At 38.5% G+C, this 16,954-nt stretch overlaps 1 protein-coding gene across 1 annotated transcript in view; it reads left to right on the forward strand.

The window, feature by feature from the left end:
• The window catches only part of NKAIN2 (sodium/potassium transporting ATPase interacting 2), a 966,228-nt gene extending 956,362 nt beyond the window's left edge, over nucleotides 1-9,866 (forward strand). Inside the window, exon 8 of the mRNA XM_079939169.1 lies at nucleotides 9,729-9,866. Coding sequence (XP_079795295.1) covers nucleotides 9,729-9,814 — 86 coding nt within the window. The 3' untranslated portion in view covers nucleotides 9,815-9,866. The remainder of the gene's footprint in view (nucleotides 1-9,728) is intronic.
• The last annotated feature ends 7,088 nt before the right edge of the window (nucleotides 9,867-16,954 follow it).

A 16,954-nucleotide genomic window follows, 5' to 3' on the forward strand; every position in this document is an offset into this window, starting at 1 on the left:
GGATACGGACTGCTGCCTTTGTAACTAATGACGCTGATGTTAAAGGAATTCCCAAGAGCACAGAGGCAAAGGAACGCACATGGTCACTCATCCATATACCTTCATCCCGGAAGTAAATTAAAAGGGGGCCACAGTATTTCTGTGGGCTCCAAACCTGTCAATCCGATGCTTCTCTCCCAGGTCCCACCATTTTCATCACTCTGTTTTCCAACTGGGAATTGTCATGTCTCATGTCTCAGGTTCCAATATACCCTATTCAGCAGTTCATCTCCCTGGAAACTTGCTTAGTAAAATCAATGCATAATAGTAGTAACAGCCAGAGGGGAAACAACTCCTTTGCACTAAATTTTCCCATTCATGACGCCTTTACAGATTTGTTCATTTTAAATGTTTTATTGCTATTATCAGTATGTAAACCAATCCCACAAATATGGAATTGTGCAGATCATAGCTCTATGAACAATATTAGCAATCACCTGCTTTAATCCCCTAATTTTATAGCTGAGGAAAGGAACACTGAAATTGTTTTGCCCTGAGTCAATCATTTAGAGTCAGTGCTGGGAGCAGAAGTTGTCTCCCGATTCTAGGTATACTTTACACATCACTTCACTGTGAGACTCGACGTAGATTCTTCCAACACATGTTTGCTGAGTAGCCACTGCACATGGTAGGCTGTGTATTAGTCACTAGGCACGAGGCAGACACTGTCTTTGCCGTCCTGATACTTACAGCCCAGCACACAGTTCACAGGAGGAACTACGCCAAAGCGTGATGAGCGTTCAGACAAGGAGAGTGGGGGTAGGGGGACATAGCCCAGGGGTGCCTCATCCAGTTAAGAAAACTAGGAAATTCTTCCCTGAGGAAATGACATTTCCACCGAAACCTAAAGGACAAATCAGGGGGATATGCAGAATTTAACAAAAATAGGTGTCTTTTTTAAAAAGGGTAACTTTTTCCACCCGTATTGACCAAATGGACACCATAATTCACACAGGAATCATCTTAAGTGTTTTTAATGAACCCCATACAGCAAATCTAGTTTCACCTTTCTCACATGGCTGGAAAAATATTAGAGTAACCACTGGACATCCTCATACCTGAAACTGCTATTGTTGTTCTATAAAGATGAGTAATTTAGGTTTAGTCCTCCTTTCTGGAGGCTGCAAAATAATGCGAAGATTGTGTTAGCAAAAATTACAAGGGGATTTTAGCATGCACGCTTTATTTTTCATTTTCCTAAATATGTATGCATTGATGTGCCCACATCCTAATTAAAACCACTGCATTTAAGTGGGCTGTGCCTTCTAATATATATATGTATCTCCTGGATGTCAGCTGAGAAGACATACCCAATCATGTCTAACTAGCTTGCCTACAGCCTGTAATAACTGCTCTTTCCAATTTCGACGGCAAGGCATGTCACATAATGGAAAGCCATTCTAATAGGGGAGAACAAAACAGAGACTGGTAAATCTAATCCACCCAAATGGCGTGGCACAAAGTGAGGCCAGGCACCTTTAAGATAAAGTTTACTTAGCCATTTCATCATATTCTGCACACGATTCCACAGTTATTGAAAGTAACAAAGATATCTGAATACATAATTTTCTAACTCTAGCTTTACAATTTCTTGATCTTCTCAGCTCTTACCATCTTTGTCACCACTCACTTCAGCTACCTCCTTAGTTCCCTTCACCAAGGAGGCTAATTTTTATCACCTTCATTATGGAGGAAGAAGGCTTCTCTAAAAATCACCAGTTCTAAAATTCTCTGCCTGACTATAAACTCCTATCTTTACTCCCTCCTTGTTCTCCTGCTTCCCTCCTGGAGGGATTTCTCTTCACCTTTATTTAGGAGCTTCCCTCCACTGGAATCTCTGTTTCTCTTTCTGCTCACCATCTGTCTCCTGAATCCACAGGAGCGGTGATGCTCTTACAGGCACACCTAGTTTCCTTCCTTGCTTTCTCTTCCACGGTCCTTGGATTTTCCACGTCCCTGCCCGACGAGGCTCAGGTGCAGCTTCTCCACTCCTAACCCTGGGCTGCTGCACGTGGCTGGAGAGAGTCCCTAAACCCAGCTGGATGCTCTCTCCTGCTCAACAGGGCTCTCACTCCTCTCCCATGGACAGTGTGCCACAGTCACCACAGGATGTGCTCCAAACCTTTCCAAGTTCCTGAAGTCTAGTACCCAAACCTGAGAAAATCAAAGCTACCAAACTTCTTCCATTTTTCCCTCAGAACCTCAAAAATTCTATACTAGCAATTATCTTTCTGTCTTTCAGAAACCCTCTCCCAATCTGAGAGGAACCATTAAGCTTTTCCTCTCCAAAGCAATCCTTCCACCAAGCCTTGGCTTCATCCCCTCTGCCTGGTTCAGGAGATGAGCTCTTGGTGTCTTCATTCTCGCCCACTCCACTGTAAAGTTCCTCTTCCCTACATATGGGTCGAAGTCTCATAGACTACAAACCAGGCTGGGCCTAGCCTCTCCCCATCCTTTTGGATAATATATAAGGTGATTTCCAAAACTATTTGAAATATGGAAACTCAGTTCTATGTAGTTTTTTTAAATATATCTTCCCTTTTTTTCCCACAATATGTCACATATGTCACATTCCTACTGCTTGCCAGACCACAATTAACCAACCACGTGGGCATTAAGGGTTTCCATAAACCTACCTCAGCTTCTGCTGATGATTTCCACACTCATGTCATTCCATACAAAATTCCAGTAAATTCCAACACAAAGTCCTCTTCTTTGACCCTTACCTCCACCTACTTCCCAGGCCTGAAAAATTCTCATCCTTTCAGTAAAGAACCTAAATATATATTTTAAAGCATAATTTGAACCATTCTTTTGGTATAAATCCCTTGCTAAAAGAGATGAGATCCCAAATCTACCTGTAGTGCATCCATAAAATACATGCATCTAAGTATTAAACACATATAACCCTGTGAAGTTGGAACTGTTTTATTATCTCCACTTCACAAAGGAAGAAAGTCAGACTCAGAGCAACTGTGACCTGCTTGTGGATATGATGCTGGTCAGAAGGGAAGGCACACCTGAGCCCAGGTCTTCCAACTACCAAGCCCTCAATCATTACACTACTTCATACTTTCCCTGTGATATAGCCAGTGATGGCATTAGATTATTAGAATAAGATTCAATAGCAAGATCCTGGTCTCAGCAGAAGACCAGCATGTGTTTCTTCAAATCTCACCTAAGGTACTGGCCACACTGAGAATTAGCAAAAATAGGCAAGAGTGAAAAGACAAACCAGTTTATCAAGTGGAAATTTATATTTCATTTTTATTTTTAGAACCAACAGTTTAAAGTGGTTACTCAAATGATCTCTAACTAAAGAAATATTTCATTTTTATACCATTGTGGTGATCGCATTCCACTTTCAGTTTTTAGTATATGTAAATGTGTTACCACGTTTAAAATACTGAAGATCTGGTTCTGATACAACTAAGAGAGAAACATGGAAAATAGAATCCTAAGACCCTGAGAAAATGTTATTTTCTGAACAAGGTTAGGAACTGAAGCATCTGCCATGATTTAACTAATAAGTCTCATGTCATTCAATGCATGTTTCGCCTGCCAGAAGCTCTCTGTAGCATCACACTTCAGTGACCTTTCAGGCAATAACAGACTAAAGTACCCCTACAAAGGGATGTGTTTTCCTAATCAGAAAAAAAAATAGCTCTGAGTCCACTCAGAGATACAAGTCCAGACTGAGCACATCAAGCTCACACAGGAAGCTGAATTGCTGCCACCAAGTAAGTCTGTGTGGGAGGAAGGCGGGGCTTTTGAATTTGGGCTACAGTAGGTTATGCTCTGAATTCCTTTTGTGCAACTGGAGATAAGTACCCTTGAAATAGAGACCTGCAGAGACAATGGATTTACACTCTGTTTTCATAGGCCCACACAAATTTTTTAATGTCCTTCAATGAGTTCTTCCAAATATTTAGGCTTAGCTTTCTGTGAACTGCCTGTTAAAATTTCCCCCCATAGCCTTTTCCAGCTCTGTCTCCAAAAGAGAGTGTGTTGCCTAGTGGCTTTGTCATTAATAACCAAGGTACAATATTATATTACAATACCTCCCTGCCAACATGTATTTAGAAAAGCAGTTCTAAGTTTGCTGAACTCAGTGTTCATGATTAAAAGGTTTAAATAAAAGGGAAGCTCACAACAGGGAACATATTTGAGTGAGGAATATTTATTCAAAAAGCACTTTCCTCTTACTTGGTAATTTTGAAATCCCACTATTATTAACTTTATTAAATCATAGTTATTAAACTGACATGGCACTTTACTAATTTAAAATCATTGGGCATCTCTGTGCCTCTGTTGGTAAGTAGACAAAAACACACCCATATTGCAGATAGGAAAACTAAGCCAAAGAGAAAACGCTGTAACATCTGAAAAGAAAATAACATTCCTGAGTTGTTTTCAGATGACCAAAAGCAAATCACTACAATGAGGCAAAGATTAAACAAGTACAAATTTTATTTTATTTTGTCACCTACCCAGTCATGTACCTCTGTTTAGGATGCTATGAACTGGCCAGAAAGAAAGCAATGTTTTCCCTAGCAGTTATCAACATTTGCAACATAGCATTCATCAGTGGATTGCCCTCTCAGCCCAGTCATTCTGATGCTAAAGCATGTCCTAGCCTCTTTCCTTCTACTCCCCTAGATCAAAGAGACTAGGGTGGTGCCTTCTTCCCATTGGTGTCCAAAAGATTTCTTTTATCTCACAGGACCCAAGCAATCACTGACATTCTAGATCTTCTATAAAAGGTCCTCTCTTTATTACCATTCAAGACCTTACGAAGGAAAGGGTAAATGCACTCAGTAAAATTTCACTTAGAAATTTTACCAGCATCTTCCATGCTTAAATCAATTGTCTTTAAAAAAAAAAAACAACAACAACAACAACAGCCTAAAGAGTTTATTCAGTAAATATGGCTTCCATGAGCCAGACACTGCTCTGGGTCCTGGGGCTACTGTAGTAAATAGTAAATCTCATGCAGCTTAAATTATAGTGATAGGATCAACAACAGAAAGCAGAGTCACAATATGTCAGGTGGAGATAGTTTTCAATAAAGCACAATAAAGCTGAATGAGTAAAAAGAAATTAACCTCTAAAATCCCAGCAAGTCCCTAAGCTGCCTTGCACCAATTACAGTTACATTTCCCTTTTCCCAAGTGTTTCCTGGTCCTTGGTGCTTGCACGTGCCACATATAACTTACATACTACATTTCCTAATGAAGCCAAACACCAACTCCCTCCTCTCATTCTTTTTGTTCCATTAAAGGCTGCAACATCCTCCTAGACAACAAATTTGAGCTAGGAGCCAAACATCTAGATGCCATCACAATTACTTGGAGAAGTACCTGCTAGCTGTTTCATGACTCCTATTGCTTAGGAAAGTTTTACAATATTCAGTAGCCTCTTTAGAGCCTAAATGAATGTAATTATATAAAAGAAACAGAAAACAGACCAAAGTGGTATTGAGGGTATTCTAAAAATGTAAGCTAACCCCAGTAATTCAATTTTAAGAGAGAAAAACATAATTTTGTCTACTATGCTCTCCACCCACATGGCACCCCAAAGAGTTCCAAATTATGGGTGAAACACCATTCTGTAAAAGATACAGAGAACCATGTCTACCTACACTGACCACCACACTCTTAACTCTAGTGGTCAGTTGGATCCAGCTTATTAATATTCCTCTCCTTCAGGTCTTTAGGAAGACATCCAAACAATTACTGAGAATGAGTACATGTGGAAACTGACCTTACATAAATTCTTTGGCTGTGAACACAGACAGGTATATAAAATACACTACAGAAAATATATCCTTTGATTCTGATTTAAATTTGAATGCCCCCTCACAAGTGAGATGGTAAAAATGCATCCTGGTTACATTCAGATCCTCTTCTTTTCTCATCTTGGTTCTGAGTCATCTGCTGTTGCATCCTTTTCCATGACCCCAGATGACCTGAATGATCAGAACAATCGCAATCCTTCTGTCAAAGCTTTAGCACTATCCTCTCCAGTTGGGTAGTTGTAAATTGGCTCTACCATCCCACACATCAGATAGATGGCTAATAAGAGCAAGACCCAGACAACTCAACCTCCATTCGCAACAGTACTCAGACACACCTCATTTCCCTTCTGGCCTTTTCTCATGTCTCCAGAAGGTCTACACTGCTCCTGACTCAAGCTTTGTTTCCCAGTTTTGGTCCCAATTCTATCCTTTGGACTTGAAGATTCATCTTGGTTTCTTCCAGTTATCCCTTGGCTCACTGCACAGTCTCTGACTTATAAATTACCATCTGTTTTTTTCTGCCATCCATCTCACACCTCTGGACTCAAGCTAAGGAAATATTTCAAAACATCAATAAAAACACTAATAAGCCTGAGATTGACTTGGATCTCGGTTTCAGTGGAGGAGACCTTACTGTTTACATCTGCCCACTCTCTTCTCCAGCACCAGGGTGGGGCCATCTTACTAACAGGGAACCTCAGAACAAGGAAACTTTAATGCTTGAATGCCTCTCAGAAAACTAGTCCTTAAGTCTTAATGTTGATAAGAGTGAACCCAGGGCTTCCCTGGTGGCGCAGTGGTTGAGAGACCGCCTGCCGATGCAGGGGACACAGGTTCGTGCCCCAGTCCGGAAGGATCCCACGTGCCGCGGAGTGGCTGGGCCTGTGGGCCATGGCCGCTGAGCCTGCGCGTCCGGAGCCTATGCTCTGCAACGGGAGAGGCCACAGCAGTGAGAGGCCCACGTACCAAAAAAAAAGAGTGAACCCAAATGAACAGGAATTTAGGCACTATCTGCAATGAATCCCCAATCGTAGAAAATAATTTCTCAAAATACAAACTTTAAATATAGTTGCCATTCAATTATTGTACAGCTCTTCTGGTACCATTTATATTAGCTAATGTGCAAACGTGGGCAATTCAGAAAACAAAAGAGGTTTGCTCTCTTTTAATTCATCTTCTATAAAATATTTGATATAGTTCTACAGTTGTTCCAAATTAAAACACTTTCTTTCTCCTAAACTGCATGGTTTAGAAGAATTATAAGGAAAATCCTGAATTTTTAAGGGCTTTTAATTTTCTTCTTCCACACCGCATGTCTCACCCAGGGCTCTACATTCCTTATTTTATCCTCACACTAATAGTATTAAGTATTATAATTCTCATGTAAGAGAAGTTAAGTGATTTGTCTAAGGTCACACAGCTGGCAAGTGGTCAAAGCAGTATTTGAACCCTGATCCTTCTAACATCAGGATCTCTGTCCTTTTCATTACACTGTAGTCCTCCTTATCTGTAGTTTCACTTTCCATGGTTTCAATTACCTGCCGTCAACTGCAGTCTGAAAAGACTAAACGGAATGAACAATTCATAAGTTTTAAATCGTGAGCCATTCTGAGTAGTGGTGATGAAATCTCACACCATCCTGCTCTGTCCCTCCAGTAACATAAATCATCCCTTTGTCCAGCATATTCATGCTGTGTATGCTACCCATCCGTTAGTATAGGAAAAAAAATAGTATTGTGTATATATAGGGTTCAGTACTATTCATGGTTCAAGCATCCACTAAGGGTCTTGGACTGTATCCCCGCAGATAAGGGGGACTGCTGTACTATTCCACTTCTGACCAGAAGAGAAATTCTGCCTCAATAAAAGGGTTTTCATGATAAAAAGAGATATTAAATCATAAGAAGACACGGAGGCACCTTGAAAGCATATTAATAAGTGAAAGAAGCCAATCAGAAAAGGCTAGATACTATAGGAGTCCAACTCTATGACATTCTGGAAAAGGCAAAACTATGGAGACAGTAAAAAGATCAGTGGTTGCTAGAGATTAGGGGAGAGGGAAGGATAAAAAGGCAGAACACAGGACTTTTAGGGCAGTGAAACTATTCTATATGATACTAACATCGTGGATACATGTCATTACATCACTTCACCAGAAGTGAACCATAATACAAACTCTGGACTTTAGGTGGTAACAATATGTCAGTATGGGTTTATCAGCCATAACAAATGCACCACTCTGGTTGGGATGTTGACAGTAGGGGAGGTTGTGCTCGTGCTGGGCGGGGTGGGGGCAGGAGGGGGTATATAGCAACTCTTGGTATTTTCTTCTCAATTTTGCTGTGAACCTAAAACTGCTCTAAAAAATAAAATCTATTTTAAAAAAATGAAAAGATTTCCCCACTAAACAGACATCATGGACTTTATGTTACTTGCTCCAATTTCTACCTGTAACACTTAGGATATTAAAAAGAACAAAAACTAGTCAAAGCTAAGCCAATAGAAAAAGATATTAGAAAAAGTAAAGATATCCTCTAGCACCCTAATTCAGTTTCTAGTTTCCTCTCTTTCTTCTTCCAGTCATCTATCTTGTCAGCTTTTTGTTGTTTTGCCTCTTTTTGCCCCACCACATGACCTCCACATCCAGGAATGGGAAAGAAAAAACAAAACCAAAACATTTTCACAGCACTCTTAGTATTTACTGTCCCAGTTACTACCCCTTCCAAAATGTAGTGGTATAAAACAACCATTATTATGCTCATGGATCTGTGGGTTAAAAATCCAGACAGGGCACAGTGAGGATAGCTTGTTTCTGACCCCGGATGTCAGGGCCCTCAGCTGGGAGACTCCAAGATTGGGTTGACTCAACAGCTTGGGGCTGGAATCATTTGGAGGCAATTTTTCTCACATGTCTGGGTGTTGATGGTGACTATCAGCTGGGACCTTAGCTAGCCTGTCAGCCAAAATCATATCCGAGGGTCCTCCATTGATCTCTCCAGGTGCGCTAGTTTGGGATTCCTAGTTTGGGCATGATGGCTGTGTTCCAAAAGAGAGCATCCCTAAAGAGCAAAGTGCATGACATTTTTTTGATCTAGCCTTGGAAGTCACAAAATGTCACTTCTACCATACTCTATTGGTCAAAGTGGCCACAAAGTTCTACCCAGGTTCAAGAGGAAGGGACAAAGACCCAAACCTCAGGATGGGGTGAGTGTCAAGGTCACACTGCAGGCAGATATGGAATAGGAGATATTGTTGCAGCTATTTTGGATAATATAATCTACCACAGTAACTCTTGTTACATCTCATTGTACCTTAAATACCTAGGTATGTATTGCATTTGAATGTTTGGTTAGAGTTTGCTGCACATCTTTATTTCTGATTGTCTATTTGAGATTATGAACCACATAATGGCAGAGACAGCCATTTTGAGCTAATTTACATGACCTCCACCATTGCACCTTGTACTTGACAATCATAGGATATAACACTATTACTAGTGCCGCAATTGCTGATAGGTACATGCACTTGAGCGATCATTATTTTTTACATTTGTAATGTGTTGCAGAAAATCTCCATGCTAACCAAAAAGACGTATAGCATCTTAATTGTGCAAGTGAATTTTATTGCTCCAATTAGGTCTTGGTTGCTTCAAAGGAGTATATAAATTTCTTCTTCCAAGTGAATAGATTCTTGTAAAGCAATAATTGAATCTCACAGTTGAGGGGGGAAAAAAATCACTGCCTTGAAGGAACTATCTTTTTTCCTCCACTATTAGCTAGTTCTGGTTTAATAGATTATTAAAAGGTTTATATTAGTAATCTGTGTGAGACCTTGATCATGAACGTTTATCTCTTCTGAAAAGTTAACTAATTAAGGCGATTGTCCCTTTCAGTTGATTTCATAGGTGGCTTTGACTCTTATGGCTATCAGGGGCCTCAGAAGACATCTCATTTACAGCTACAGCCTATGTACATGTAAGTACTTTAATTTGGAGGTATTCTTCTGGGATACTAAAAGATGATTAAGAAAATGTTATTGTGGCACAAAATAGATGGCATGCAGCTTTCCTTCAGTCATTTACTTTCAGTATTTTCTCTTCTATTAATATTGTTCTGACTGAGATAATTCTAATAATTTTTTTAAATTATGAATAAAATTTAACTTATCAGGAAAGCTATCTCTAAAGTTACTTTTAAAAGTAGTCTTACATAAGTATCAACTACATGGCTAAAAATCCAATATAATATACAACTTCTTTGAATTACCCAAAATTTGTGTATTTTGAAAATGATATAACATTGCAGGTAGTTATATGTAACTATATATAAGCCATATATCCTGGTTTTCCCAGTATAGTCTTAGTTTACATGGGTTGTCCTGATATAATTATTACCAGCACACCCTATTAGTCTTAAAAGTGTTCTCATTTGGATGATAAATGATAGGTTATCACCTTAATTATGTGTAGTGTTAGAAAATAATAATACTCTTTCATTTTTCTGGTGTGAAAAGTGAAAATGAAACCAGAATATTAACACTGAAACTTATCAGACCCTTAACTCTAGCACTCAAGAGAGCAGACATACAATCAGAGCCTGATTTTTATATCTGTGTTTAGGCAAATTCCCTTGGATAACAACTGATAACAAATTCTATATATCAGCATCAAGTGATATGCTGAATTGCAAGCGAAGATCAAAATAGAAAGTAAGATTCCAATTCATTTCGAAATGTGAGCTTCTCTCTTTGAAGATATGTGTTTGTCGTCGTTGTCCTCCACCATTGAATCATTTTACCTTTTAATATTGTTAGTGTGTAGGATAATAAATACATTTTTTGGATTATTTCTCCTCCAGAGAGATTAAAGTAATCCTTATACATCCCCTTTTAAGCTTTTCTTTACAAAGGGAATGATCTATGCATCATGCCTGCATTTTGTGTGTGTGTCTCTTGTAGTTTCCCAAAAGCATTTGGTAACACCACTCATAAAAAAACTATCGAATTCAGAAATCAGCCAATACTGTATGTCATTCAAAGCATCCCTCTGTAAACAGGACATCACACATCCCCTCTTTTACATTCCCAAAACCACTGCCCTAATTCAGGCAATCATTAACTGAAGTTTTCCAGTCTCTTTCTTATTTTAGAACTCCTATCCCACCTTCCATGTGACTGCCAAATTAATCTTCTTAAAGTACCACTCTGATTATGTTAGGCCCCTGCCCAAAACCTATCAATGACTCCTTATTGCCTACTGAACAAAGTTGAAACTCCTTATCAGACTTTGCAAATCTACGCTGATCTGGCCCCAGTGTTCTATTGAAATATTATCTCTCCTCTTCAACCTTTAATAGTCTCAACCATATGCAGACAATGCTGGGAGACCCCAGGAAAATGTAATGATAAATAAGAGCTGGCCTCTGCTTCCTGAAGCTTATCATCTATTGAGGGCACACATAGTCTGATATCTCCCCTTATCCTTTTTCTTTCTTTTTTTTTTTTTTTTTACAGTCAAACTAAAACTCTTACCATCTGCAAATATGACATGTATTTTTCCAATTGTCCATGCTGTTCTCTTGACACCAAATGTTGTTTGTTTTCCCCCAAATTCCACTCTTTCAAATCCCACTCTCCTTCAAATTGTATCTTAAAATATACTTCCTCTATGAAACATTTCTTAATCTTTTTCCTTTGATATCTTTTTGTTTTGCCCCATACTATAGTTGTCTCTCTATTTATACCATAACATTCCTATCCTCCCAGAAAGATTTGATAGCTTAAGCAAAAAATAAAATGATAAATCCTTTACATTCTTTACCATTCTTCTCAATATTGTAACATAGCCTTGTGTAAAGTGTCCTATTAAAAAATAAAGTCAAAGCAGTAAGGAGCAGTGGTAAGGAGTAGTGGTTAAGACGAGCTACTGAAGCCAGACTGCATGAGATAAAATTCTTTATGACCTTGGACCTATAACTTTATTTGAATAACTTTATTCTCACCAAGCCTAAGTTTCCTCACCTGCAAAATAGAGACAATAGCATATGCACTTCATATAGTTGTTCTGAATTTCCCTAAAACAATGTTTGTAGAGCATGTACAACATAGGACATGTCACATACTACATGTTTAATAAACATAATTTATTAGATGTAGTAATAATGCTTATGTTAACCAATATTACTCATGAAAAGATTTTATCAACTCAGAAATCACCATACACTGTATTTCATTCCCAAAAGGTTTCCTCTGTAAACAATATATCACATATGTCAGCCCAAGTAACATGTAACAATATGTTTGTGCTCAAGAGTAGACCAGAACATCTACAAGTCCTGCAATTTCTTGCTTCTGACAATATCACACAACATTCTTATCATATAATATTACATTGTGTTGGTCAATATGAATGATCAATAAATATGATCAAAATATAATAAATTAGATGTAACCACTCTGTAAGGATCAGCTCTGATAATAACACGAGAATGCCGATTATATATAATCAAGACTATAGTTTCAAACCAGGCATTCATAATTCCAATGTTGTCTTTAAATAGAGGACTCTTCAAATTTAATGTCTGGAACAAAATTCCTTGAAGACAAAACTTCTCGTGATTTTATTAAGTACTTTAAATGCTGAACCAAAAGTAATAAAAATATTATTTTCCTCCTCACTGCCTAAGAATAGTAAAATTATATAAGATCTTTCAAGTCTCACTGCTCATGAAATAAGTTAAATGTTTAATAAATCACCAGTCAAAATACTACTACCATACCTTCTACAAAGAATCCTCTAGCAGACCTCAAGTACTAGAACACTAAGATTTTATTTTACAGGTGAGGAAACTAGATGAAAGAAAAGAAACACAAAGGTCACACAACTTGTTCCTTACACAGCCCCAATTATCAACTGGTTTTCCTGACTGCTTAGTTTTTTCCAAATTCTTATGTGGACTGTTGAGTTTGCTCTGACATTTCATTCCCTGATTTTAAATTTACTTATCTTTACTTCCTCACACTAACTTAGCTGCCATAGTTCCATACATGCCTGCACCCTCCCCTTTTCCTGCGTTTCCTTTATTCCCTTTTGATTTCACATTATATGTGGTGTTGAATGAAGCACTTTTTCAACTGTGTAGCCCTCAAATACAATCACTGGAGAGTCACTGCCTATTAAAATCCCATGAAAAACCAAAAATGATTCAAGCATAAACTTCATCCCCTGCTGGGAGGCAGAGACCTGAGCATCTCCTGTATCTTTGTCCTGTGGGGTAGACCTTCTCCTGTCAACCTGCCATAAATAAGTCTCATAAAATAAGAGTAATTTAACATCATGGGCCAGTTCAAGCACCCCAATGATATTATATAGCAACTGGAAATAAAAGCCATTCCTTAGAAGGAAAACAGATGCTTAAAAGCAATGCGCAGTTTTAGCTGTGGGGTTTCCATTATACCCAGCAAATCTTCTGTGGCTCAGAGCCTGGACAAGGCTTTGAAAACACTGTCCTAACTGACCTCCATTCACAGTTTGTTTCAGTTCCTGTAGTCAATGAATAGACAGTCCTCTTTTTTTAAAGTTAACTTGGGTGAATGTTCTTGGCCTGTAATTCTTCAGATTATCTATAATCCATCTAAAAGGGAAAAGTTTTCATTAATTTTTCTCTTACAGTTTGGAGAATTCTTTGAAACAAATAATGGCTATGAAGTTGCTGCGCAAAAACATTCCCACGCCCACAGGTTGATTTTCTAACAAAGTAACTGCTTTGACTACCACTGACCTAAGTGCCGAAGCAGGTTGAGATCTGTTTGGGCTCCCTGCAGTATAAATGCGAAAATACTCCATGCTATATCAGACCACATTTGAAAACATTGCATTCTTTTTGGCGGCCTAATTGTACAGCAATACATATTCATTTGCCCCCAGAAAATGGATTTTAAATTACCATAAATGGCCTCTCTATCCAAAAGGTTGCACTGCGGAAAAAGTTGAGGAGAGGAAAATTGTCTATTTAAAGCACAATTTGGGCTTTGGATCTCTTTTATTTTTTTTTTTATTTTTTTTTTTTTGGTTTACTCTTGTGCTTGGAGAGGTGAGAAAAGGTGCTGGGCTCTCACCCTTGATTAAAAACATCTTTTTTCTCTCTCTCTCAGGTCGAAATAATACAAATGGCTTCAGTATATCAGCTCCTGGACCGTTCAAAGAACTTGTTTCGCAGTGGCCTCCTGCATTTTTTGAAGAGCAAGAAGCAACTAAGTTTAAATATATATACATACTAACAAAACATAAAGCCTCCATGTACACTGGGACCACACACACACACACACACACGGGCACACATGGGCACACAACCAATTCTACTTGGCCTCCTCTTTCTAACTGAAACAGACAGATATGCAGGATACGCCCATCGTGGATTTCCTGAAAGCAGGCTGCTTTCTCCCAGGCCTTTGGAAAGTTCATAAGGAGACGTGCTGGTGCCCTCTGCTGGCCGTCACTAACTGCTCTGCAGCCCAGCCAGTCAGCCTCTGCCAGCTGCGAAGTCATCCAGGGCACATTAGCTAGAGAGCCCTGTCTTCTGCACTCCGTATGTCTTGATAGCACCACAGCTATGTAGGCAATGTAATTGCAAAAAACAAACAAACGAAACACGGCATGATGACCCTGTAACTGAAGTCTGAAATGGCAGGTTGTTTGCCCTAAAGGCTGTACCGTACATACTTGCCTTAACCCACCTAAGTTGTGCGCCTGAGAATCTCAGTGCAGACACCCCCAAGTCACTTCCTTTAGGCTAACACACTGCTATTAATTCCGAATGAGTTCAAGTCTGTGTGTGTCATGTCAAGAAACAAGACTGCATAGCTCAGCAACTGCAGTGTGTCTGTGTACAAAAACTGCCAGCTGTCAGCAAAGTGCTTTTACCATTGAGCCTCCATGGTGGCCAGAAAAAGACAAGTAATAATAACAAAGTAATAATCGTCATCTTTATAATTCCTCAATAAGGTCTTCTGAGGGGGTTGGGTGGGACAAAGAGAAACGTATCGATCTACTAAACTCATTAATCTACTGGAAGCAGAGAACAGAAATGGCTTAACTCACTGATTTTATTTATTGCACTCTAGGTGCTTTTATAAGTATCTACCAATGTCTTTTACTAACACAGAAACAGCTGTGGATTTCTATCAACAGAGGCCAACTGAATATGTATTAGCTATGTTTACTCTTTTATATCTAATTCAAATGGAAGCCCCTACGTAGGTGAACTTTTTTTCCTAACTTCAGCGTACGAGATTATTTTTTGGGTGGGTGGGGGGAGCAATAGTTACCTTGGTGAAATATTTGAGATCTTTTTGTGGTATTTGGGGGATCTGTTGTGTGTTAGGGTGTATTTTAATCCTCCTGTATTATTGTGGCAGAAAAACTGTGCTGTTGACGTAGTTGGCAACAAGATGCCTTTGGAAACTTAATAGTAGGTCAATGTGTTTAAGGAATATTCTGAATTCCTAGGAAATTTTGTTCTATATATTCAAACATTATTTGGTTTTCATTAGTGAAAAACATAATTAGCTCAGGCTTGTCAGGAACTCAGATGAGTCATTTTTTTTGGATCCACCTGAGACACTAAAATCAACTTTTTTCTTTTTAGAACTAATACACCACCCTTAAATGCAGTGAAATTCAGACTTGAAAAATTATAAATTGGCATGGAGCAACTTTTTCTCCTTGTTTCTAAGAAGTTTCAGTTATTGGGTTAACCTACTTTGAACGTTAGCCCATCCAAATCTACATAAACCAGTCCCATTACTGTGTCTGCATGGATGTCTGTGATCTACACATATACGCATTTGAAAACAAAGGAACAACGGTTACAATTAGAATATAAACTACAGAAAAAAGTTCAAGCACTTGTGCTTGAATTTTCTCAGTGGTTTGTATATGTTTGTCCATATATACATGCATAAAATTATACAATCACAAACATGTCAGTGAAACCTCATACGATGATTTTATAGTGACATGCATGTTTAATGTATGAGAAAAACACTTACCAATGTATCATCCTTTGATTCTTAAAATATAAATACTATACATGCCAGAAATTATTCTAATGTGAGTATTAACGTGACTATTAAAAATGAGGTTTCACTGTACATTCATGCTGTGATGAGATTCCACCCTATAAGACATGTATATGGATAGAAATTTAAATGCACAGAGACTAAACCCTCATATTCCTGCTTTAAGTTGCAGCCAAGTTACCATCTAATCACTACTATCATCACCACCAAAATTTTTAAAAACAGTTGTTGACTACTAAAAAGGAATCAGTGGACAGGGAGCACAGTAGTGTGATTCTATCTGGAAAAACATCTAAGTTGTACAGCTGTATCCTCCTCAAAATCCGGTGAAGAATGCTATTTTTCTAGGCTGAGCTTTTGTTATAAACCTAATATTCAGAAGGCAAGAGTTACAATCCTGTGTCTTTTTTTTTTTTTGGCATTTGTTAATTCTGAATGTATTTTTAACAGAGTGATTTTTTTGACTTACTAGTGTAATTTGCATTTTAAAAATAAATGGAAAAACAATCAAGTTTCTGAGCCATCCCTGAAAGCCCTTGTTCCTTCTCAAAGTGTATTCAATTATGTCATTGACAGGGACACCCTATTCCATTGACGTGGAGGCAATGCTGATATTCTATACCATACGGGGATGTGTCACCAGTAAAAAGGAATTGCCAGGCCTTGGCACCATTTTAGCTCAGTCATAGGTAACACATACTTTCATTATCTCTAAGGGTTCTTTTACAAGACTGCCTGGAATAGACCTGCTGTCATTTGGAGAACTTTTTTCCCTCCTCTATCTGGAATTTAGAGTTAGCATCCGGCTAATAGCTGGATTATATGGCATTATATTTAAAAACTTTGATTAACATAAGTAGGGTTTTTCATTTTTTGTATGTCAAATTAACATAAAATAATTTAAAATACTCATTTATTGCCCCTTTGATGATATAGACTTTTTTTTTTTTGCAGTACGCAGGCCTCTCACTGTTGTGGCCTCTCCCGTTGCGGAGCACAGGCTCCGGACGCACAGGCTCAGCGGCCATGGCTCACGGGCCC

Source organism: Stenella coeruleoalba (assembly GCF_951394435.1).
Source record: "Stenella coeruleoalba genome assembly, chromosome: 12".
Classification (NCBI taxonomy): Eukaryota; Metazoa; Chordata; class Mammalia; order Artiodactyla; family Delphinidae; genus Stenella; species Stenella coeruleoalba.